The sequence below is a fragment of the Glycine max genome, chromosome 7, assembly GCF_000004515.6.
Source record: "Glycine max cultivar Williams 82 chromosome 7, Glycine_max_v4.0, whole genome shotgun sequence".
Lineage (NCBI taxonomy): Eukaryota > Viridiplantae > Streptophyta > Magnoliopsida > Fabales > Fabaceae > Glycine > Glycine max.
Window position 1 is genome coordinate 36,246,421 of NC_038243.2, and position 24,009 is coordinate 36,270,429.

The 24,009-nt window shown below is 32.8% G+C and overlaps 3 protein-coding genes across 6 annotated transcripts; 1 reads left to right on the forward strand and 2 right to left on the reverse strand.

Moving 5' to 3' along the window:
- Positions 1-499: 499 nt before the first annotated feature.
- On the forward strand, positions 500-4,576 carry LOC100306018 (FBPase/IMPase/glpX-like domain-containing protein). Its single transcript, NM_001249415.2, has 3 exons — positions 500-1,022; positions 2,981-3,662; positions 4,064-4,576. Exons 1-3 carry the CDS (start codon positions 635-637, stop codon positions 4,365-4,367), a joined length of 1,374 nt encoding a protein of 457 aa, NP_001236344.2. The 5' UTR covers positions 500-634; the 3' UTR covers positions 4,368-4,576.
- A 980-nt stretch (positions 4,577-5,556) lies between these two features.
- On the reverse strand, positions 5,557-13,873 carry LOC100815455 (putative secretory carrier-associated membrane protein 1-like). Of its 3 annotated transcripts, XM_006582883.4 has the most exons (13): positions 13,549-13,844; positions 11,223-11,288; positions 10,086-10,202; positions 9,911-9,973; positions 9,098-9,131; positions 8,758-8,880; positions 8,026-8,088; positions 7,825-7,918; positions 6,996-7,041; positions 6,841-6,908; positions 6,317-6,365; positions 6,034-6,099; positions 5,557-5,917 (listed from the first exon to the last, which is right to left on the reverse strand). In XM_006582883.4, the coding sequence occupies exons 1-13, from the start codon at positions 13,603-13,605 to the stop codon at positions 5,831-5,833; spliced, it is 933 nt and encodes a 310-aa protein (XP_006582946.1). In that variant the 5' UTR covers positions 13,606-13,844; the 3' UTR covers positions 5,557-5,830.
- A 1,758-nt stretch (positions 13,874-15,631) lies between these two features.
- LOC100792028 (uncharacterized) lies at positions 15,632-23,606 on the reverse strand. Of its 2 annotated transcripts, none has more exons than XM_006583735.3 (16): positions 23,420-23,606; positions 22,293-22,394; positions 22,060-22,167; positions 21,613-21,648; positions 21,296-21,406; positions 21,041-21,124; positions 20,850-20,968; positions 20,150-20,251; positions 18,875-18,991; positions 18,732-18,797; positions 18,409-18,475; positions 17,429-17,482; positions 17,140-17,232; positions 16,498-16,524; positions 16,366-16,401; positions 15,632-16,212 (listed from the first exon to the last, which is right to left on the reverse strand). In XM_006583735.3, the coding sequence occupies exons 2-16, from the start codon at positions 22,293-22,295 to the stop codon at positions 16,069-16,071; spliced, it is 1,167 nt and encodes a 388-aa protein (XP_006583798.1). In that variant the 5' UTR covers positions 22,296-22,394; positions 23,420-23,606; the 3' UTR covers positions 15,632-16,068. The 2 variants fall into 2 exon arrangements, with proteins under 2 accessions (XP_006583798.1, XP_025985088.1); XM_026129303.2 differs by lacking the exon at positions 23,420-23,606 and adding an exon at positions 23,188-23,351.
- Between the last annotated feature and the right edge of the window lie 403 nt (positions 23,607-24,009).

The window sequence follows — 24,009 nt, forward strand, 5'->3', positions numbered from 1 at the left end:
ATTATGGTGACAAATTAAACTCTTCTTAACTCAAATGTATAAGCTTAATTAAAGCCTTCTTCAAGCATAAGTTTTCTATCACACTAAAATTTAATTTACAAATTCTAATTAGCAACTACAGGACATTATTAAAACAAACAAACTGAAAGTATATCTACACCCGTTAAAGCTAATGCATGACTGAAAGTATATCCTCACGCACCCCTTGAGTTGTGAGATTAAATTCCTTATCACAAGGAATAACAAGGATTAGTCTTCTTCACAAATGATAAGTTTATGACTTGAACCCGTGTCCTTTTTCCTTGTTTTTCTTTTATTTTTTGTGACTTTTGTCCTTTGCCCTTGTTTAATTGCACAACATCTATCAACACAAAAGATCCCATATATCTTAATGCAATTTGCTTTTCTATTTTGATAATAATATATATAAAAAAAAGAAGTTATTGTGATGCTTTTTCGTTTTTGCTGGTAAAATTGGTCCTATAAATACTCTCGTAGGCAGATCATTGTTATTCCCATAATTTGACAATCCCTTCCCATCTGCCATTCTCTCATTTCAAACGTCAAATTACTATTGGTAACAATCAATTACTAACCAAATTAAGAAAGGGTAAAGTTGTGTTGTGTACTTGATATGCCTTTATATTGTTCCACTTTGGGTGCAAGCTTCCCACGTATCTTAGGACTTGGGAAGAGAAGTGAAAACTACACACATAGTCATATAAAAACACCCTCCCATTTTGGTTCTTGCTTTTTGTCTCTCAACAATAAATCCCCCAACACCCTTCCAAACCACATTGCTTTTGTGTCAAAATTAGACCAAAGTTTTTCTTCACCAGTGATGGAGGAGGAGGATCACAAAATGTTTGGTCTTGTCTCAGAACCAGAGGAATATTGCAAAGAGTTAGGTGTTGCTGTCAGAGCAGTTCAAATGGCATGCTTCCTCTGTCAGAAACTTCAAGACACTTTGATTTCCAAGTCTCGGAGCAACAATAATCTCAATTCTCCTCTCACAGTTGCAGGTGAATTTTCCTGATCCCTGTAATTTGTTTAACCTTTTTTATTTTTATATACACACAAAACTTGTACTAAGTTCTTTATGTTGTAACTTCTAATGGTCATCATTAAATAGTTTCTATATAAGAATAACTTAGGGAAATAAATACTATTCACATGCGGCATATATTTAATGAGAGACTGTGTGTGAGAGAGTACGATGTGTGTCAGAGTAAGATGAGTAAATACGACAAGTAAGTCGTGTGAGTTTTTATAAGACAAGTGATTTTTCAACTTCAAAAAACTTTTAATTTCGATAATTTATATATGGTTATATACACTCTAAATTTACTTTTTTCACTTTGGTATAAAAATAACTTTGACACTTAACACATATCATATATATGGGAGTTTCATAATTTAATTTGAAAACTTGATTGTAAAAATATATAAACAACCTTATAAGCTTTATCTTTTATATAGAATTTTATATTATTATGTATATATAAACATGCAATATAGCGATAGAAATAAAATATTATATTTAGTCATTTAATTTTGAAATAATTTAAAACATTTAATAATACATATTTATACTTCTTATCATGTGTGCACATAAATACACAGTAGAAAACCATATATACTACGTAAGTTGGTTAGTTGGTTTGCCTTTAAACTTCAGAACTAGGTATAAGCAGAGGGGAAACAAAATCTTACTGCTTTATGTTGCTTTGGTATCCCGTTCAATTACGATAACTGGCTTTCTTGATTGGTTCTTAGAACTTAGAAGTGACAAGAGAGAGGAATACAAACAATATTGTCTGCTACAAAAAGGGCATAATTATCCAAATTAATTAATACTTGCTCTCTAAAATTTAAATGCTTTGAAGTCAATGAAAAATATTCGTAAGAAAAGTGGCTATGAAATTTGGAGGTTTCATGGACTTTCAAAAACTCGTGATTAGATCTAAAAAAAGAAAAAGAAATAATGTGTCGGCAAAATTAAGCTGACCCTTCAAACTCTATTTCTTGGACTGTAGTAATAGCAGTGCTAGCTATCATGTAAGTACTGTTATGGCCTTGTCATGTTCCATAAGCAAACTGATTTGACTGAATTCAGTTTGTTTACCTTAGATTCATGAATATGTGACTTCTCTTTTGTTGTTCACTGCTCTCTTCCTCTCAAGTGAAGAAGTATATATATTAAAACCTACCTATTATTTTTAATTTTGTTTAAAAAAGAAGAAATTATATTAGAAGGGAAAGTAGGGACAATTGCAAGAGGGGAGGACAAGTATCCTCACTAAAAGAATACAAAAAATAGCCAAAAAAAAAAAAATGCTACTGGAAAGAAAACAACGTTGAACGCAATAGACCACTCTAATCTCCCTTGACATCTATCAAGATGAGTCATTATAGAGAGAATATGCTGCTCTATCAATATGTTTAGTTGCTTTTCATGCATAGGTGTATTCAGGACTTCGAAAATAGCCTTTCAGCTGTAGAAAGGAGAAAAAATATCTAAAAGAATTGATATCAACGTTCCCTATTACAAAGTTGAGGAAAATTTTCGATTTATTGGTTATACCTTTTCCGGTGTTCATTTTACATCTCCAATTTTAGAAGCTGCTATGAGCATTTCAGTCCAAACTTGAAAATATATTAGTTGAGCATGGTCTCCATAACAAATTTAAATAATATACCTTATCCTCTTTGGTCTTTGCAAAATATTTATATATGCTTAATCGTAGGTTACTCAGATTGAGCAACAATCAAATTTATGGTGTTCTCTTTTAATTCTATTTTCCTACAATTTTGGTCAGGTGATATGGTTAATGCTTATTAGTCTCTGGAATTTGTGAATATAACTTTTTTTTTTGAGAGCACGATTGATCAGTCTATTTGTGGCAGCTATTGAATTTTATTCATACTTAGGATCATGATTGAGTTCTACTTGTAATCTTCTTTATGTTAATTTATATAGGTTGGAGTGTCAAAGCAATTGTCAGCTGGATATTGTTTGAGTGTTTAGGGAATGAAAATGTCTCAATTGTAACCGAAAAAGAGGTTCGGACACTATCCAGTACTAATGCATCTGAACTGTTGGAAGCTGTGGTTAAAACTGTGAATGAATGTCTAGCTGAAGCGCCTCGATTTGGAGTTGAAGAACCAAAATCAACCCTTGGAACTTCAGAGGTTCTTGAAATCATTAGTCGCTGCAACTCAGTTGGAGATCCTTCTGGAAGATTCTGGGCACTTAGTCCTCTTGATGGAGGGTCTTCATGTGGTGATCAACATGTTGTAGCTTTATCACTCATAGAGGAAGGAGAAGTTGTGCTTGGAGTTCTTGGCTGTCCTAACTACCCTATGAGAAAGGACTGGTTTAGTTATCATCACAGCTATCTTAGGATGATATCTAAGTTGGCTCCTCCAACCTCTCAAACTTGGAATAAAGGTTGTGTAATTTATGCTAAAAGGGGTAGTGGCAAGGCTTGGATCCAACCACTGCTCCATGTCAATGATAAGTTTGTGTGGCCAAACCATGCAAAACAAGTTTCTGTCTCTTCCATTGACAACCTAGAAATGGCCACTTTCTGCCAACCAGTTGAGAAGGCCAATTTAAGCCACTCTTTTGCTGAAGGGCTGGCTCACAGTGTTGGTTTCAGGTGCATATTTATTTTATTCCATTTCAATATTAGTCACCCACTATCTTTAAACTTTTTACCTTGTGTGGTTGTAGTGTCTAGACATTCAAACATGGGATTTATTCCTATACTCCAAATTTTTCGGCTTAGTATGATATGCATTTTAAAATTCTTGAGATGATTCAATCGTTTTTGCTAATTTAATACTACAGGGAAAAAAGGGTTATCCGAATATGATGGCAAACTGAAAACTTTGTGTAGTTACACATTCCTTACTTGATGACTAGTTACATTCCCATTTATTTCAAAGAAAAAGATTAAATATTTAAAGTATCACTCATTCACTTGGTAAAGGTCGCCAAAGAAAGCATAAATTCTCTAGCATAGTTTAGAAGGTAACTATTATTCATCGCTATATGCAGTAATCAGCCACTGAGAGTATACAACACGATGAAATATACGGCAATAGCATGTGGGGATGCTGAGGTTTTCATAAAATTTGCAAGAGCTGGTTACAAGGAGAAAATATGGGATCATGCAGCCGGTGCTATCATCATACAAGAGACTGGAGGAATGGTAACAGATGCTAAGGGGCATCCACTAGACTTCTCAAAAGGTTTATATTTCGAAAGGCTTGATCGTGGCATAGTTGCTTGTGCTGGAGCCACATTGCATGAAAAGATCATTGATGCTGTTGATGCTAGTTGGGCCTCTTCTTGTCTTTGAAACTGCTAGTAATTTACATGTATATGGGATATATACTGTGATTTTATGTGAATAATGTATAATCTTTTCTTTGTTGATGTTGTTACCAATTTGCTAGGGCGAAATTATTTTTGTTTAATATGTTGTGGATAAAAGGTTGTGGTTGTTACTTTGTATTCTAAATGACATTTATTAGGGTGATGCTAAATACACCCAGCATTTTAAGTGAATGAGTGAAAATATCCTTAACTCAAATTGATCCGTAGGAGTCATATGGATGGATGTGATCCATATGACTCATACAGATCATGTTAATCCGTATAAATCATACGAATTTCATACGGATCAACTTGATCCGTATGTTTAAATTATACTTACAGATCAAGATCAAGTTTATCTGTATAAATCATACGCATCAAACATATGATAATTTTAGAATTAACAAAAAATACTGGGTGCACAAGCAATAAAGCTGGTGCACCTAGCATCACCCCATTTATTAAGTGTACCATGTACTGCATTGTAGATGTGAAGAAACAAAAAATAATTTGGTATAGAAGAGTAGTGACAATTATCATTTGTAGTTTTTTTTTTAGATAAAGCAAATTTTATTAAAAGATGGGAGTGCAAGGGTACTCCTGCTCTTTACATCAAGATGCAGTCCTATTTTTGCAATAAGAGGATCAGCACATTTCTGGATTTATTTTTGCAATAAGAAGATCATCACATTTCTGGATTTATTTTTGCAATAGAGTCATAGTAAGACATTGATGCTTTTCAAGTTTGGCTTTTATCCACAGCTAGCTTCTAACTTTAATCAATTCCACCACCTCCGTTTGATTCACTTGATATGCATTTAAGGAAATCCAGTTCCTATGTGTCCATAGACCATAATATGCAAAGCCAGATAAGTTCAGATATTCTTGTGTTCCTTTCCTAATGTCATTCCAAGATTTGACCAATAAATGGAAGCTATAACTTATAGCTTTTGCATCATGAGTTCATTTGACGTGATTTTCTTCCCTTCACGAACACATTTCCAATGTTCGACCCAGCTGATGTTAAACAAATAATAGAAAGTGGTTGAAGTCATTTATAAGAAAAAGGTTGTTGGAATATCTTAGCCCCAAAGTAAGATGAGCATTTAAGTCTGATACTGGCCATTCAAAACAGATAGAACTAGCCATTGGAATAAGAAGACAACTGAAGCTTTAAACTATAAAGAGGATCAACTTCAATTAATTAAAGCATGTTTCTACCAGCCACTAGTATGTCCAAGCTCTCAGCTTATAATATACACTAACAAACCACATTAAGGTAGTAGCATGTTAACCAACAGAAAAATAAATAAACAAATAACAGCTGTAAACAAAAATCATGCTCACTGGAATATTTTTGTTCACAATTTCTGTGTGTGCCTTCTAATATACAACATTGATCCATACACAAGTTTATCATACTGCCTTCTTCACATGATTGATGCATCATATTGCAGCCCTCATTGCTCCCCTGGCGGCTTCCCGTTTCATCTCAGCAGCCTTACCACTGCCACGGAAGTACATGTATACTTGCTGTATAGCAAACCAAAGAAACAGTGAGTAGAGGTATGTCGTAAGGAAATCATGTCATTCAAAATGGTGGTGGATGTGCTTAAGATGATTGTAAAGTTCAAGAAGTGTAATCAAACCTGAATGACCCAAATGCTGATCAACGTTTCAATGCAGAATAATCCAAATCCAACGAAGTAGAAAATCTACAAGGCAAATGGAGAAAATCATAATAAAAGATTAATCGTTCAGAAGCAGAATATTGCTTAGGTTGCATTCTGTAGTATTTGCAAAAGGATGCACATTATGGGCATGCAAAAAATTTTAGATTAACATATGGCTTAACATCTAAAAAATTTGCTACGACTTTGACAATTTAACAGTATGTGGGAATAAGAAATAATTCATGACAGGCACTCTTACCCCGATCAAAGCATGGTCGCCCAGCACATCTATGGCAGCCAGAATGCCCCTGTATCAATGACTAGACAGTGTCAACCACAAGGTTAAAAAAATGGGAATAACTTCAGCCTCTTGAAGATATGAAACACACCCCTTAAAATCCAAATTGTACCATACTCACCAGCATGCCAACTTAGATTTTGATAGAAACCTGTTACTTGATTACAACACTACATATCTTTTGAGGGTCAACACCTCCTAATGCCCCTGATTTCCTCACAAATGACATGATCCCCTCTCTCTCAACCTCTCCTCTTATTTATAGGCAATATGCCTTAATTCCTCTCAATCTCAGCCCCAACTATCTAACTTATATCAATGACCAATAGATTTGTCATTTACTTCTATTTTTGAGAAGGGAAAGAAAAAAAAACTATCTTGTGCAAGGAAAATGAATTTGAATGCTTAGTCTTCTTGTGACAAAAATAAAGCCATATGAGCAATATTAGCATGTTAAATAGAGAACATATATGAAATAGACGTACGTCAGGGATTTGCCTTTGAAAACTATAGGAGGAGCAACTGCAGCTAAGATGCAGAATCCTATGTGAAGCTGTAAGCAGAAGAAATCAAGATGATTAGATTTCTTACAGTTTTTTGAAGCAGAGCTTATGCACATTATAAAGTACAATCTATTTACCAGATAAAACAGGAAAAACCATCCAAATTTCAAAGCACTTTCATTCCTGAAAAAAAGAGCAGCATATTCAAGATCAACAGTAAGGCAAAATAAAAAGATGAAAATATGCATGCATATTTGCCTATTGTTCTCATGAATGCTTCAATGTATAAAGCAAAATTTTCTGTAGGGACTGGATGTCTTATAAAAAATTGTCAACAACAATGTCTCACACTTGGATGAATACCCCATTATTGAATTAAAAAGAAAGAAGGGAATATAAATGGAAGAAAAAGTTTAACTGCGTTAAATTTATTGTTGGAAAGCTGCCTTAATTATGGTTACCCCTAGCCCGCCTTAATTACGACTTGGCAGAGTTGGTGAGTTGGTTCCAGTGTCTCGAAAAAGGTTACCTATGGAGGGAATGACTAGAAAGGTTGAGTGAAATGTCGTAGAGTGTAGCCGCCAGATCATTGGCTCTCAAGGGTAGAAATTCCACATCAACTAGAGATATACCCAATGTAATCCTTATAAAGCTTAGGCAGTCCTCACATTATAAGCCAGTTATGTGAAGTTAAGCCCTAAGCCCAAATTCTAATATTTATTTACTTCAAGAATTCAAAACTTCTACTGTTTACATTAATATGGACACAACCAAATGTGATAAAACATGATGACACTCATAAAGCCCTGAGGTTGAATCACTAAAACCCAAACATGCCTCTGTTCTCCAAAACAATTTCTAGTCTTACTATACAAGTTATAAAATAAATGTTCACAAATTGCAGTTGCATAATACATTAGAAAAAATAAAACCAATAAATGCGCGTAAGCATTAAATTTTTTTTACCTAAAAGCACGATATAATGGGCGATACCACAGAACATATGCTCCAGGAACCCCTGCTATGAAATAGATAATGGCAAGAAACCATATTTTTACACCTACAACAAACAAGGTCAAGTTCCAAATGCATGGAATTTGGAAATGTCAGATTTGTAATTTGAGCTGTATAATAACCTAAGAAAATACTCTATGTATCTAAACTCACCTTCACCCTTAATCCAAGCAGCAGTAACAGCTATAACATTCCAAAAAAGGCACAACACTAATCCTGCATAATAGAACTATTTATCAATGACAGTGAACCATCTCATATTTGCATTGATTTTGGGTATAAAATTACATGACTTACAGATCACTCATGAATCCTGATAGATACATTTATTGAGACCATAACTAATCAAAAATGAGATCATGCTACGAACAAATAAATAGAGAATGTACTTATCAGGCCATTATCTTACTCAACAAAACATATTAGTTCCAAGCATCCAGGTTAATGGTTTCAATCAGTCATTCAGACAAAACTAGTTATTTAGAGTATCTCACTTCTCTCTTCAAGGCTTAATTTTTTTAATGTTTTATTTTTAAAAAAAATTGGAAATAGAAAAAAGATTTCCAATTGCTACTTTCCAATATAAGGTGTAAAGTTTTTGTCATTGATTTCAATTAAAAGATAATTAAGAAACTTTTCTTTTAAATTAACTTTTACACATAAATCGAAAAACACTAAGATCATAATACCAGTCATCTGCAGAGAATGCACAAAGGATCCTTGAAATAGAATTGACTAAAGAAAAAAAAAATGAAAGAACCAATAATAAATGTGCATGAATGCTGAAACAATGCCATAATAGGAACCAAGTTCCTCCCCCAACCCCCCCCCCCCCCCCCAAAAAAAAAAAAAAAATAAATATATATATATAAGAGGATAGCATACCTAACAATGTAGTAAATGCAACATATTGCAATTTTTGAAGATGAATTGGAATTTCATTAGCAATGTCATGATGGATTATTGGGAAAAAAGGCGGCCAATTCTTCTCCTCAAGAACAATTCCAGCTGCAAAACAAAATGTAAATACCTACTAGAAGTACCAAAGCAGAACTAAAATTAGTGCATATAATTCCAAGACATCTATAGAATTCTGCAGTACTATCATTCTTCCTCTGTTCAATTGAATGCCAACACAAACAAAATTCCCCCCCCCCCCCCCCCAAAAAAAAAGAACCAAAAAAAAAAAAAAACTTCAAATGCAGAATCAAGAAATGTAAATCACCTCGTGAAGCAGCTTCTTCTTTCCGTCTCACTTCCTGGATTTGATAAATAAAAAGAAACAAAAATACATGTGAATTTCCAGGCATTTGCAGTTGACAGATATTTATATCCAAACTCAGGTAATATAAATATATAATCAATCAGATTCAGTTCAAATTCTTGATGTTTGTAGACACGTATAAATATATGGGAAATGATTCACTTACTCTAGGAGTGTTAGCCACCTACTCCACTAAATATATTTTTATAAAATACAAATTCAACAAATCAAACCATTAAATCATATGATAACATATTGATAATCATGCACACCAAATTTTAGATTAATTGAACACTTATAGGTAAGTAATAATTTAGCTAATACTTATATTTTAAAAAGCACATGATACATTAAAAAAAAAGCTTTTTGATGAAGTATCAACTAGTTTTAAAATTGTATAACATTTTGTATTTTGTAAATTTGATCCAGTTAACGAAAACTTTTAATAACCACTCATCCAGTAAAATGTTCCCAAACTGGAAATGCTATCTCCAAGACTTTTCAAATTGTAACTCTACCAAACATATGTATTTTCCACTGATAATACCTTTTTCCAAAGGGAGAATGCAAGAGAACCAAGATAATATCATGGAGAACAAGAAGACATCTCAAACACAGAAGTTGGAAATTGGAGAGGATGAGAAGAAATGAGAACAGAACTCTTGAAAGAGGGGAAAGAAGACCTCTCAAAGGGGAAAATGTTCCAATCTCAATACCTATCAACTAAGGGAACTCTCAACAAACAAAGAGACAACAAGAAATGCCATCATATACCTGTTCCCTTTTTCTCAATTCAGTTTCCTTGGCTTGAAGTTCCTTCTCCTTCTTTTTCAAATCCTGATGTTGAAATAGATCAGAATTAGCAAAACCACAATCAATACTGGCAACAACACACTATAAATAGAAAAAAAGAAACTGCGGATTTTAACAACCTCAATTTTATACATACCATTGATGAATCAAGAGGTATATCAACTGTCGCACCAAAGCCATAATTATAATCAACAGGTTCTGGCTTAAGAGGTGGAAGCCTTGAATTAGTGGCAGCGGGAACACTTCCAGGATTCTAACATTTTAAGAACATTACAACACATTAAGTAAGTTGCAAAAGATTTATAGCCTTTTATCAGCATCTGATAATGTAATGTACTTCGTAAAAATAAATAAATAAATAAAGTGATAGAAAACAATTTTCTATCTACGGAAAATTAACCTAAAAGACTACTACTAGAGCTAAAGAGCCTAAGGAAAATAAGATACACTTTGATATTTCATTCATTGATTATAATAGGTAAAGGTGAATACATTTATATAGCCTAAGAAATGTCAATCAATGGATAATAACTATCCAAGCGTCAACATCCTATTATTCTAACGTAAATAAAATAAAAACAATAAATTATAAATTACATATTTAACTCCAAGCAATAAAATCTTGAAACCATTTTATTTTCTTTCTTTTGGGCCTCATTTGGCCCAACCTATCATTAAGCTAGTCATGAACATAGACCCAACAGTTCAACTAGAATAAGGATGTTGCCATGGCAAGGTAGCGAAAACTGAAAACTCAAAATTTCCCTTTTGTTAAATGGATCAGATGATTCAATGATGAATTATTGCACTTTTAGTTATTCTGTGATCTTTAGAGACCTTTGGTTATATTTTGTCGACTTATATTACTTCTTAAATCTTTGCAAACCTAATATGTAACAATTAAAAAAATTAAGATATATTTAACAATATGCAAGCACACACACGGGCACTAGTCAATGCCCTTGGTTTGGTAAAGCCCTAAAGGCAGAAGGGGAGACTTAGATCTTGTCAGTTCATAACAAAAACCGCATCCGGTGGTATCCTATCGTTGTAAGAAAATCATTCATTGCCTCAAAAATGTCCGTCATTAAAATTATATACGATTTTAAAACTCTGAATTATAAATTTAGAATATTCTAAAAAAAGTGTATATTATTCAGTGTTCACACCATTGTTCATAGCCTATGGCCCTATGTGACTTTTTAAATCATCAAAAATCAATTTGATTGACTTAAATAATTATTATTCGCTGATGCTTGACTAATAAACTCACTGTGGTGTAAAATGCACCCCCACTGAAGTTTGACTGGCTTGATGCTTTTCCCCTTACAGATGGATCCTGTTAGTTTATACCAAATTTGAGATAAACATATAATTATTCCAGCAGAGAATAATTATCCCCATTCCCAAACAACAGATTTCTAAAATCCTCAACTACAAACTCTAATTCCCTAATTGTAAATACATCATAAATTAATATAATTGTTATATAGTGCATTAGCATAATATTAATTTTAAACATAAAGCATATACAGCGGCAACGTACATCCTTATAAGGCACTCAAATATATTTTGATGGGTATGAAGTATGAACAAATCATAAGTCACTCTAATTGCTTTTTTTATTTTTTCTTATTTCTTATTTTTTTTGTTGAAAGAGTCTATCACTGATATTCTAAGAGCTCAGTTAGACAATGATGTACAATTAAGTAATCCTTTCTAAGCTCTACTTTCATAATTTTTTAGCCTTCCCTATCTCGCCCTTGGTTTAATTATAGTTTTGGTCCCGTAGACATAAGTTTCAATTTAACCCCCATAGCTTTCAAATAGATGAGATTATATCCAAATCAGATTGATATTGTCATGTCAACAAGGCATTCATATTGTTGACATGGCATTGTGCCTTGCCATTTCCATGCCAGCCAAGTAAAAAAAAGGAGCAACTCATCATCAATTTTATGCCATGAAAAAAAAAGGGACTTGCCACATCACCATTAAACCAACAAGGGGACTTAATCTCACCAATTTAAAATTGAGCGGTGAACATTGTTAAAATTGAAACAAGGGACCAAAATATAAATTTAGTACGACAATAAAACCAATAATTGTAATTTAGCCTCCCCATTCTTCAACGACTAAACAGCAAAATGTGCACTTAAAAGAGAAAAATGTGGGGTGGCTGTTGATGAAAAGATCAATGATCTTAAATATTTTCATTCAAAAACAGCAACCACCTGGATTTAAAATTATGGGAATTCAATCCCTTAATTTACACTAGCAGTTACCCTATTGCATTTTTCTCGAATTTTAAAGAAGATGAATCCAATCTTTTCATTACCCAATTCAGATCCTCTAGTTTTATTTTGTTAAATTCCAATATTTCATTTGATAATTGAAAAATGCTACACATCCATTTAAGTTACACATAATTGTCTGGGGCCATCTTAGATTCTTAGTTAAATTTAAATGCAAAAAATTAGTTAACAGAGGTTCTTCACTAGTCACTACTCAGATTTTAAAGGATCAAATGGCATTTATGGATTCTTTGGGGTGTTCAGCCAATGGTTGCTTTAAGGAAATACATTGTCTGGTATCTAACAGGATTGGAGGTATATGGTCAAGCATTTTAGTTTCTGTATTTTGTAATTATATCATGTTCCATCCATTGAGGATATTTTATACTGCTCCTAATTTGTTATTCCTTTGTTTCTAATCAAACTCTTCTTTTCAGTATTGATTTGCTTAACAAACCAAAGTCCAATTAATACAATGTGTGTGTTTGTACTTTGTACTCACACTCACACGATAACATTTGGAACTACTTAGTATATTTTCCAATTATAGTTACACACACCTCAGTACTTATCCTCCATCAAACGGTAGTTGTCTCTCAGTATCTCTTTCAAATAAACCATTACCAGGAATTTCAGTCTCTAGTTAATATTTAATCCTATGTGGTCAGGAGTTTCACATTTCTTTTCTTTAAACGAAGAATGGATTTGAAAAACTTATAGAATCCCATCACCCCTGAAGGGACAATTACTTCATGTTAATTCACTAAAAGTTATCAGATACTTTAAAGTTAGGAAACACAATACTAATATCTGCATCTGCAAGCAAATCTCAAGGACATGCAAGAGATTCGTCCAGAAATATTGAGCTTAATTCTAAAGGCAACTTCTTAAGGCCAAAACATCATAAAACAAATTAAAAAAAAAAAAAAACACCAAATGCTACATGAAGAAGCAGAGAGAACAAAATCTATAACTAAATTAAAACAGATAGACACAAACAATCCCCAAAACCGGTTTCCTCAGCCACATCCAATTACAGTATCAAACAAGTCAACCAAAAATCAACAACAACACAATTTCAAAAACAATAATTTGATCAAAATAACACGGTGAAACACCCTAAAACAGGATCAAGTCAAGTTCAACACAGCCGCATACCCAGTTCACAAAATCACAACTTTGAGCATCCGCAGTTCACAAAATCTCAACTTTGAGCATACCCAGTTCACAAAATCACAACTTTGAGCATACCCAGTTCACAAAATCACAACTTTGGCAAAAAGCAGCAACAAAATAAGGACTTACAGAGAAAGGGTTAACTTCTTCCTCATCGAAGGGGTTACTGTCATAGCGACCAGCCATGGGAATTGGAATGCAGAGATCTGAGACTCTGTTGCAGAGGCTAAAGTCAAATGGGTAACCAAAAAAGAATTTTTGGGGCGGTGAGATTTGAAAGTTTGGAACTTGTTGCAGAATTAGAAGGTGAGGAAGGAAGGTAAAGTAAGAATGACGAAAATTCCAGCTACAGATACAAATGGATTTGCCTTTGGTCAGCTTAATACAGAAGAAAATATAAAGGCAGAGTCAGCTTTCAACTTTGCTTTCCCACACATTAAACTATATAATTAAAGGATCTGGTGTGTGTTTCGTTTTCGGTTTTTATTTTTAGAAAATTATTTTTATTTTTAAAAGATTAAAATTTTGAAAATATATTTGGTTTGATTTATTATTTTTTGTTTTTAAGAAATAAAAACATTAAAAAATATGTTTTCAAAAGGAAATATATTTTTAGATTTGCTAAGTAAGTATCATCCTAAAGTAAAAAAATAGAGAAATTTTTTTTGCATCTAGCATTTTTCTTGTATATCCAATATTTTTTCGTTTTTTTCCAGAATTATTCCTGATAAACTTACACATGACTTTGAAGTTATTAACACAACGCTCTAACCAAATCGTACTAATAATTATGTTATAAAATAATTAGTTATTATATATAACACTAAAATTTCTAATATATATTTAATGCACATGTAAATTTAGATAATAAATTGTGACAATTAATTTATTACATGTGTATTAAATATACATTAGAAATTAATGCACCAAAATTAATTGTTACAAAATTTATTTTATAAATTTACATGTGCATTAAATATATATTAGAAATTAATGCGTTAAATTAATTGTTACAAAATTTATTATATAAATTTGTATGCACATTAAATATACATTAAAAAATTTAGTATTATATATAACGACATTAATTCTTTTATAATATAACTTACCTATTAATTTAATTAGTTAGAATATTGTGTTAATAATATCACACAAAGTATTGGATTTACAAGAAAAAAAAATGATGGTTAAAGAGAAAAAGGTAATCAATAGAAATTCCCAAAAAATAGAACCGCATTTCACGACAAAGGCGTAATCAAATGTTTTTTTGAAACAATTGTATCTTACCCGTGGTTAAAGAGAAAAAGGTAATCAATCTTTTTTGTCCAAATAGAATTTGTGCATTTGCTGTTTGAAACAAGCCAAAATTTTCAAATTGTGTATTTGGCATTTGCTGTTAGAGTAGAGACAAGCCAAAATTTCAAATTTGGGTTCGCTCAGATCCTCCAGAACTTTAATTCAAAATCATGTCATTTTCTAAGTGGGATGGTAATATTGCTAGTTGCAACTTGCAAGCTGAAAATATAAGTTCTTATTAGGGGGGAAAAATGTTGCAAAGTCTACTTTTTGAGAGATTAGAAGAGACATTTGCACGTTGTTTATTGAATAGATCACTAAACTTGACTGACGGGCCCACAAACGTATTGTTTTCTTCTGCCTTTTGTATCATGTTATCACAACGATATTTTTAATTTAAATTGCGGGGAAAACACATTTAAAAAATTTAAAATTGAAAGAAAAATAATTAAGTTTATAACAAAAAAATATTAATATTAATATAAAACAATTTAAAAAATAATTAAAATAAAATGTTGAAATTTTAAAGCATGTAAAAAATAATTAATGAAAAAAATCTTTACATGCAGAGAAAATTTAGAAGCAATTAATGATTAAAAATAGAAATAAATGTTGAAAATAATGAAATCATGTGCCACAAGAAAAAATATATACTAAATTATTTTCCCATTCAAGAATGAATTTAAAATTTATAACCTGAATTTTTGTAAACTTAAAATATAGCATTTACTATCGAAAAATTCAAATTACTACATATTATGATATAGCTCCAATTTTATTGTTTAAGAAATGTCAATTGGCTGCTACACTGGCAATAACATCGAACTCGTCCTCTGTTGAAAATAAGAAGCAATTTACATTGTTGAGGCAAACATCATCAACCAAAAGAATAAATAAATACTTTCTAGGAGGAAGATTGAGAGAGCCAACAACCCAATTTGATTAATCTCAGCAAAATACACTTGTTCACATTTCCAGCATACCAAAAATGAATGTTGAGCATGGTTTAGTTAATGAACTTAAACCACCAAAACCATAAGCACTACAAGAATGGAAGCTTCTTCATTATATCTTTTATGATAAAGCTAAGGATGCATGTATGATAACTTACATCCAAATAAAAAATATCAAAGAAAGACTCGTATGGCAAATAGAAAAAAAAGAAAAAAAGAGACAGGGAAGCATTTGTGACATGAATGAAAAGAACAAAAGAATATAAATGTTGAGGTTCCAAAATTGAATGAATAGAGAATTCATTCAGCTACAAAAGCTAAATTATGCCTATATATATTATTAATGCCCTATGAATGAAGAAGCCCTAACATATGAAACCAGGTTAGACAAAAAAAATTGCTAAGAGAACTGGTTGGTTTTCCGCCTTTGTCTCGTGCGTTTTTTATCACTCTTGAATGGATTAACCCAGTTCTTGTCCTCAGCAATAGCTCTATTCCACCGCTCTTTGAAGACTTCAAGTTCCCATGTTGACTGTCTTCGTATCTGATCATGTTACAATGTAAACAATGTGATTTGCAATCTACCTTGTAATCAAAACAAATACAATAAAAGCAGTTAAAAATGTAACAAGGTCACTTGCATGCTACTTTGTGATCAATACAAGACTTGGTTTCAAAGGCGGTTAAAAAGTCTCACCTCAACTCGTTGATCGAAGGCCGCCACACCGTGTTTCTGATTGGTAAACAAAACACAAGAAAATGAAGTTAGGATTGAGTGAGTTAGTAAATGAAACAGAATTATAACTCTGAATGCCATTAAAAACTGTACCGGAGTTGTCCTTTGCCGATTTGAAACCTACAAAAAGAAAGATAACAAAAGAAAAGTTATTGCTGCAGATTCGTCGTCCAGTTGCTATTCAACTTACCCTATATAAAGTCTCGTGTTTCCTAGTTGTTTGTTGATAATGATATATTTTTGTTTTGGTGGAATTGATAAGGATATATTACCACTTATCAATGTGGAATATTAGAGGTAAAGATTCTTAAAAATCAAAGTTAATGATAGAAAGAAGAGGGGGAGGGTGTTATTATGGGAGTATTTGCAGCCATTGAATATATTCTAATGATCAACTCAATGTGCCCATGCTATTTACATAAGTTTTAGTGGAGCCTGAGATCAGACCAATACATTTCACCAGACAAAATGAATATAGGGCAACAGAAACATCTTTTGAAAAACAACTGGAAGTTAAAAAATGTTTGTCCCTAACAATGCTCATTCCTAAGGGCTGTCCCTATGCATAATCACACGGATTTGGCTAACAACCATAAAGGGGGTGTATGTGGGAGTGTTTGTAACCATTGAATATATATAAATTTTAATGATAAAGTTTGCATACTACAGTTTGTATGCAAGGAAGCAAATGGATACAAAATTAATTCAAACATTGGAGAGAAAGGAGCAAAATACTTTAGTCGGATCATCACTACCACCCAGAGTTTGTATTGCCTTGTGAACAACATATTCACTATCAACAACTCCCACATTTTGAGTGCGATCTCCCTGAAAAATGACATTCATTTCACGATTAATGATACTTATCACGAAGTAAATGAATTTAAAAAGAGAGGGAGAAAGAAGTGGAAATCATTTAAGCATAATGACAACCAATTATTGATATACAAGTTGAATTGAAAACATAATGTATTCAGGACTATGAATAATTACAAATCTTGTCAAAAAAATGAGTAATTCTCACCTGTGCACAATATCCTATTTTGATATCCACTCCCCATCCATGGACAAGGTCATTCTGAGAAAATGAAAATGATAATGGTTTTACCAAAATTTTGGACTATTTTGAACTATAGCCAATCCAATCAAAAAAATTGAATACAGAAATTACAAAAGAGACAAAGTTAAACTCCATAAGGACATCAACCAAAATAAAATGTTAAGAGTCCAAGTTAATTGAAATAGTTTTAATTTTTAATTACTAGAAAAGGGCAGAAAGTTAATCCATGACCTCATCTCCGAAAACCTATTTGCAAGCATTCTGTAACATTGACAAAATTAATGGCTGAATATATTAAATAATGAATTTCATTAAAACAAAAAAGAAAGTATATTTTAGGTCCATGACCAAAGTTAATTCTAGAATGCTTAAGCAATACATTATATGTTATTAAGGGAAATAGGGAGCAAGGCAGAGTAGTAGTTTTCATCATATATAAAGGGTCAAAACAAGAGCTGATCAAGGGGCATCAGGGAAGTAATGAGTGGGAAAAAAGAAGTAATGAATCTAATGATGAAAATGAAAGGCTGGAAGGAAGAGAGAGGGAGGAGCCTAACAGAATTGTAGTGAAAGATTAAAAGATTAACACAACATTAGAGAAAAGACAAAATTGTAAAGAGTGGTTCTGAGTGAGGAGAAGCCTCTATTAAGGCTGGGAGCTCAATTCTGTAATTTAGTTATTTCTTCTTATGTAACTCTCCTCAGTTCTTGAATTCCAAGAATTTTCCAGATCAGGTGATAGTTATACAGAATATACTTTCATCTTTTTATCTAGTCTCCTACCTTACTATTAATCAATCTCTCAGTTCATAACATTACAGTATTACACCATATAGATAACACAATTGTTTTTAAAGGAGACAAAACTTCGAATAATTTTGAAAGAATTACAGGCAAAGTCTGTAGTTAGAAATTTTACAATTCGTATGGACCATGGAAATTACCTGTATAAGATGCCAAGTACAATACCAGGCAGATCGAGAGAAAACAGGAGCCATACCTTCCACAAACCTGCCAAGTTGTATCAAAATTTCAGTGTCATTCATAAGATGAATAATATAGATACAACCAAAAAATATCATAAAACTCTGAAACAGCAAATGCTGATTGATTTTGTCAAGTTCCCTTTTCAATACATTGACTGGTTAAACTTAAACATCTGCCATCTTGATGGAAGAAAGAAGGATGATAACACCATGTGAACAAGATCCAGAATGAACAGCTTTAAAAAATCAGCACAACTAGGTCCAAGGAAAGTAACAGTTACCCAGTGCATGGGGGCCCTTTACTTGCCTCTGAACACCTAGTACTGCCTCTGAGTTCATAGACTCTTCTGCATGTATGAAAACTCAAGCTTTAGTATGAAATTGATTAGCAAGTACATATCAGTATCCTCCAATGATAAGTCACCTATGAACTTTTTTAGTCCTAGCTCTAACTGTAATTCTATGATGTATCTCTGTTGAATTTGGGTCAAGGGCTGGCTGTGATATTTCCAATCCTTCTTCCTTCACAATTTCAATGTATCTGAAAAAAAAAAAAAAAGATGTCCATGTTAACTCTTTCTCTTTGATGAGAGCATAAGTCTGTCATAAGGTGATTGACTAGTCTTTAAGAGAAAAACAAGATAATGAATATAAATCAAATCAATTACCTCTTTTTCTACCTTTCCAGACAAACAAAGATTACTTAGTAACCTAATGTGACCTTATTAATCTAATAAGGATGATATAGAGCTTATTGTGCATGAGAGCTGTCAAATGGGTTGGATTGGCCTGGCAGGCCAAAAGGATGGAAAGTGGGCTTTGCCCTGCCCAGTCCAAATCTCCTATGGGTATGTATTTCTTGGCCCAGCCTGGCCCGTCAGACCTGGCCAAAATTGGTCTGTTTATTTTTTTTTAATTTATATTTTTATGAATTTAATAAAAAAAAAAAGAGAGTAAAAAATAAACAATAATATCAGGCCAAATAGGCCAGGTGCTTTTCGGGTCAACATTTTTCAGGCCCGGACAGGCTAAATTGACCTGGTGCATTTTAGGCCACTATTTTACAAGCCTGGCGTGGCCTGTTAGGCTGGGCCAATTTTTTACAGCTCTTTCAATTAAACAACAAAGAGGCAGAGAAATCATTATAGAGCTTCAAAAAACTATCTAGAACAAAAAATAATATCAATGTAGCAATAATGTATAGTTATTTAAATTGAAAACACAAGGCATTCAACAATATATGCAATCACTGATATACACAGGCATGTATAAATGAACATGCACTGCATTGCAGGCAAGGGGAGGTATAAATTATCAAGTGAACCAGATGAAGCAGGTTGTGTGCTGACTTGGTAAAGTACAAGTGGACATAAAATCAAATTGATTTATTTCAAACATCTATACTCCCTGTTTGGATAAACTTCTCAATAATTACTTTTAAGAGAGAAAAAATTAAGTAAACTTAAGGAAGTTGTTTTTGAAAATTATTTTCTACTTGTTACAGATTTCAAGTGAATTTTCATTAAAAGAAAAAACCATCAAATCATATAATTGAAAAATTGGATCCTTTTTTGTTATGATAGTATCTTGGGTACCTCAGCTGGTATATAAAATGAAAAGTTTCATATTAGAAGCCAAAAGCAGACAAATGTCAAAATATACCACCAGCAGAGAAGTGCAACAAAACCATCAGTCATACCTTGATGGAGAAAAATGTTCCACCCCTAAATCCTCATCCCAGAGAAAGATATAATCATAAATAGAAACTATATCTGGATGTAGAAATCTTTTTGCAAACCACCTGAGAAAGAACCCAGGAATTAATATATAAATTGGGAAAAATAAACCATTGAAATATATACATTCATAGTATATTTAAATCAAAAAGCATATATGTTAGAAACAAAAAGTAAGAAAACCAGCAGTCTGGTATGCACAGAAACACTACAGACAAAAAAGGGATACATAACCAAGCAATAATAACAGAGTCATGGTCATGCAGTGGCACATTACCCAACTCATCTACAACTAGAAGATTCACATGGTTTTAATGAGGTGTTATGTTTTTCTGTAATGTTTTCTTTTTTTCAATTTGAGTGGCTGTTCCCAAAAAGTAAAAGGAAACTAAATAAAAACCTTGATTTCAATACATTGACAGTGAGAAACCCAAATTTTCTCCCAACTTTTAATGATGTTTACATATAGCCTAATTGAAAATAGAGTCCGTAAGACATTTTGATTTTCAATAAATCCTTTCAGTGATAAAGACATGACATGCTCCATATATTCCTAGTTTTCAGAGAAGATTTAAACCAAACTCCCTTCATTTAACATACAATAAACAATATAGGCTCTTCACACAGAAAAAAAGAACCTATATGGTTAGTCTAGATGTGTACCACTTTGTTTGGTTTTGAGCAGTTATGTGTATGGCCTTGCTAGTCCAATTAAGATCCCACCATCCATCCATATTGGCATCATAATGGAATAAAATAATTGTGAAATTGTCTGGAAGAAACTGAAATCAATGAAATTAGATTAGTAGTGCTGATTCAAACAATTTTGATAACCTGATGAATCATCAAAGTACCTTCTGCACCATGGCATCTACATTATGCTTTTGTTTAATACCAACTGGAACTGCCAGCAAGTTGCGATTGGAGTAAACACTAACCTGCAATCAAATAATCACCACCAAGCAATCAACAAATTAGCTAGCTCAGGTGAAACAGCTTTGATAACTGACGGCATGCCGATTACAGTTTACCAATCTGGCCAACATCTATCTGTTTAAACTTTAAATAGAACGATAATGTAAAATAAATAAAATTGCAAAGATGCTGACCTTTGACCTCAAACTACTTGGCGACCATAAAGGCCTTAACTCAAAATCTGAAGTAGCTTGTATTATACCCCGTGGTAAGCCCTTCAGATTTCCAGAAGTTTCAGAAGATGCCTGCACAGTGGCATCAAAAGCACCCACATGAAAAAGAATAGGCATCCAAGATACATTATCAAATTAATGCAAATTGTAAAGTAGGCAGGTGCATCAAAGTTTTGCAGCCATAGCCATCATTCATGATTACCCGCAAAGCTTTTGTTCTAAATGCACCAAAGCTTAAATTTAGAAAGAGTAAGAAACTGATTAGCATCAGAGTATACCTTTTCATCTTCCCTGAAATTCCACTGTTTGTCTATCTGATAATAACAAATGAAAACAAAGAAGTAAATTTCAAATTAGAACAGGAAGTACAATACAATGTCATGAATTGGTGCATTATAAGAAAGGTAAAACTCGAGCCATGTAGCTGCCACCTGCCACAAAAAGTGGCTTTTGAATGTACACCATACTAGGAGCTGCAAAAAAATTTCAAACAAGGCTATAGGGTTTTATGCTGATATACTTTTTCAATATCACTTAATGACAACAAAGAGTTTGATCGTTTGTTGCTTTTGAAAACCACTTCACAAATTTCCTAACCAGAATAGTGACATTGTTATACTACTCTGGATTAAGCAGCACTGCAGCGGTAAATGATCCCTAACCAAATGCAGAACAGAAATTTAATCAACATTTGTGGCCCAAAGTTATGACAAGCAATCTCTTACCTCTTCTTGGTAACTTTGATACTTTAGAGTCCTATACACAACAAACAACATTACTATACAAACAACCGCCATAAAAGGCAGTTGTTTCATCTTCAAACTTGATTTTCCCTGTTCCAAGAAAATCCACATTGAAAGAGTGAAGTTACAAACAGAACTGTTTAACAAAAATCTATTTACAAGATATTCTCATTAGAAACATCAAAAGTAACGACTTCAAAGAAAACAAGACAAACCATTAGGCAAGAAACTCCTTTTTCTCGTGGACCACCTCCATGATTTGATTGACCTCATAGAAAAAATAAATCTCTTACTCAATCTTCATCACAAACTGCTTGCTGTAACAGAAAGTATCAGAAATCATTTCATCTTACAAAACACACAGGAGTAAAGGGAAAAGGATTGCTTTTGACTTTTGAGCTTAATCACTGGCCAACTCAACCCCCAAGGTCGAAAACAGAGAAAAAAATGCACAGAACTAACTGCCACATAAACAATTACATTCACTTTTGTGTAGGAAATTGAGGACTAACAAAGGGAGTAGTGAGATGTTCATGCACATGCAGCAGTGTGACAAGAAAGAGCTAATACATGTGAATTTGAGAAACATGCTTAGAGTATTGGCAATGATCTCAAGTTGCTTAATCCACACACACTTTTCAAAACCACTCAAACGTCCACATAAAACAGCAACGAAAGGCACATATCAAAGCAATTCCAAAACTGGCATCACATGATACAACACATAAGCACCCCAAGGAACACGAAAACAGAGCTGCATGCATTGGATATAACCGACACACGGATCGCATGAAAAACGGAAAGAATAAAGGGGGGGAAATCCACAGCTGGCCAAAACATTAGCCTACACCTGAAAACCAAAACTCCTTTCTTCTCAGCAAAGTCCAATTACTATAATAAAATAAGATAAATACTATTTTTGCTGAAAAGAAAAAATTGACTCATTCTTTAACATCTTCAAGCAAAATAACAGAGAAAACAACCCCTTAAGCGTTTCAATTAGATCTAACTCTTCCAGACTTTGATTCATCATCGCCACATAAAGAACTAAAAGAAAAGTAAAGCTTTACTTCCACCCCGAAATAAAAAATAAAAAAAAACTGCAAAAACCTTCATTTCATTGCCATCACAAATCGAAACATCATTTTCACGAGACAGTACAAAGTCAAAAATTCGTTTAACATTTCACGATCTTCCCCTGGATCAATCACTGGGACCCAGTAGAGAAAAGGAACAAAACAGAGGCAGGAAAGGCAATGGGGGTGAAGAAGAACCTGGGAAAAAAAAAGAGTATGCATGAAAAAGTGGAAAAGGAAGAAACTTTGAAGATCACGGGACATACCCAGATGCAGAAGAATCGAAATGAAGAGGGAAACAGAGAGGTGTAAGGTGAGAGCGAGAAAGAGGGAAGAGTGAAGAAAGGGCACGTTGGAACAGAGTAAGAAAAGTAATATTATATGCATGCGTGGGGTTAGGGGCTTTCGCATTTGGGGTATTATTAGAAGCTAGCTAGCAAGTAGCAACCTTGGTTTTGAGGAAATTAAGTATGTGAAACTGAAACCTTAAAAATTAGCAAATTACATAATCATAGGTCACAGGGACATTAGTATACTACTATATCATTAAATCATAAATAAGTATCAAATAAAATAAGACATGTTTTTATGTCATGGTGCCCATCACACCTTCATTTCTCTTCTTTGGATATTACTAGTACTAGTATTACTTTTATTTGTATTAATTACTTGAAGCCAATTATTAATTCACTCGGATGGAGTTATTTAAAGAAAGAATCTTTTAATTTTTTCTATAAATAATATATGCATTGATAATATAAAAAAATTATAATATTATCTAATTATAAATTTTCATGTTTAGTAAAAAAAATTAATTTTTATAATAACTACCTTAAAAACTATCGTTAAAAATTAT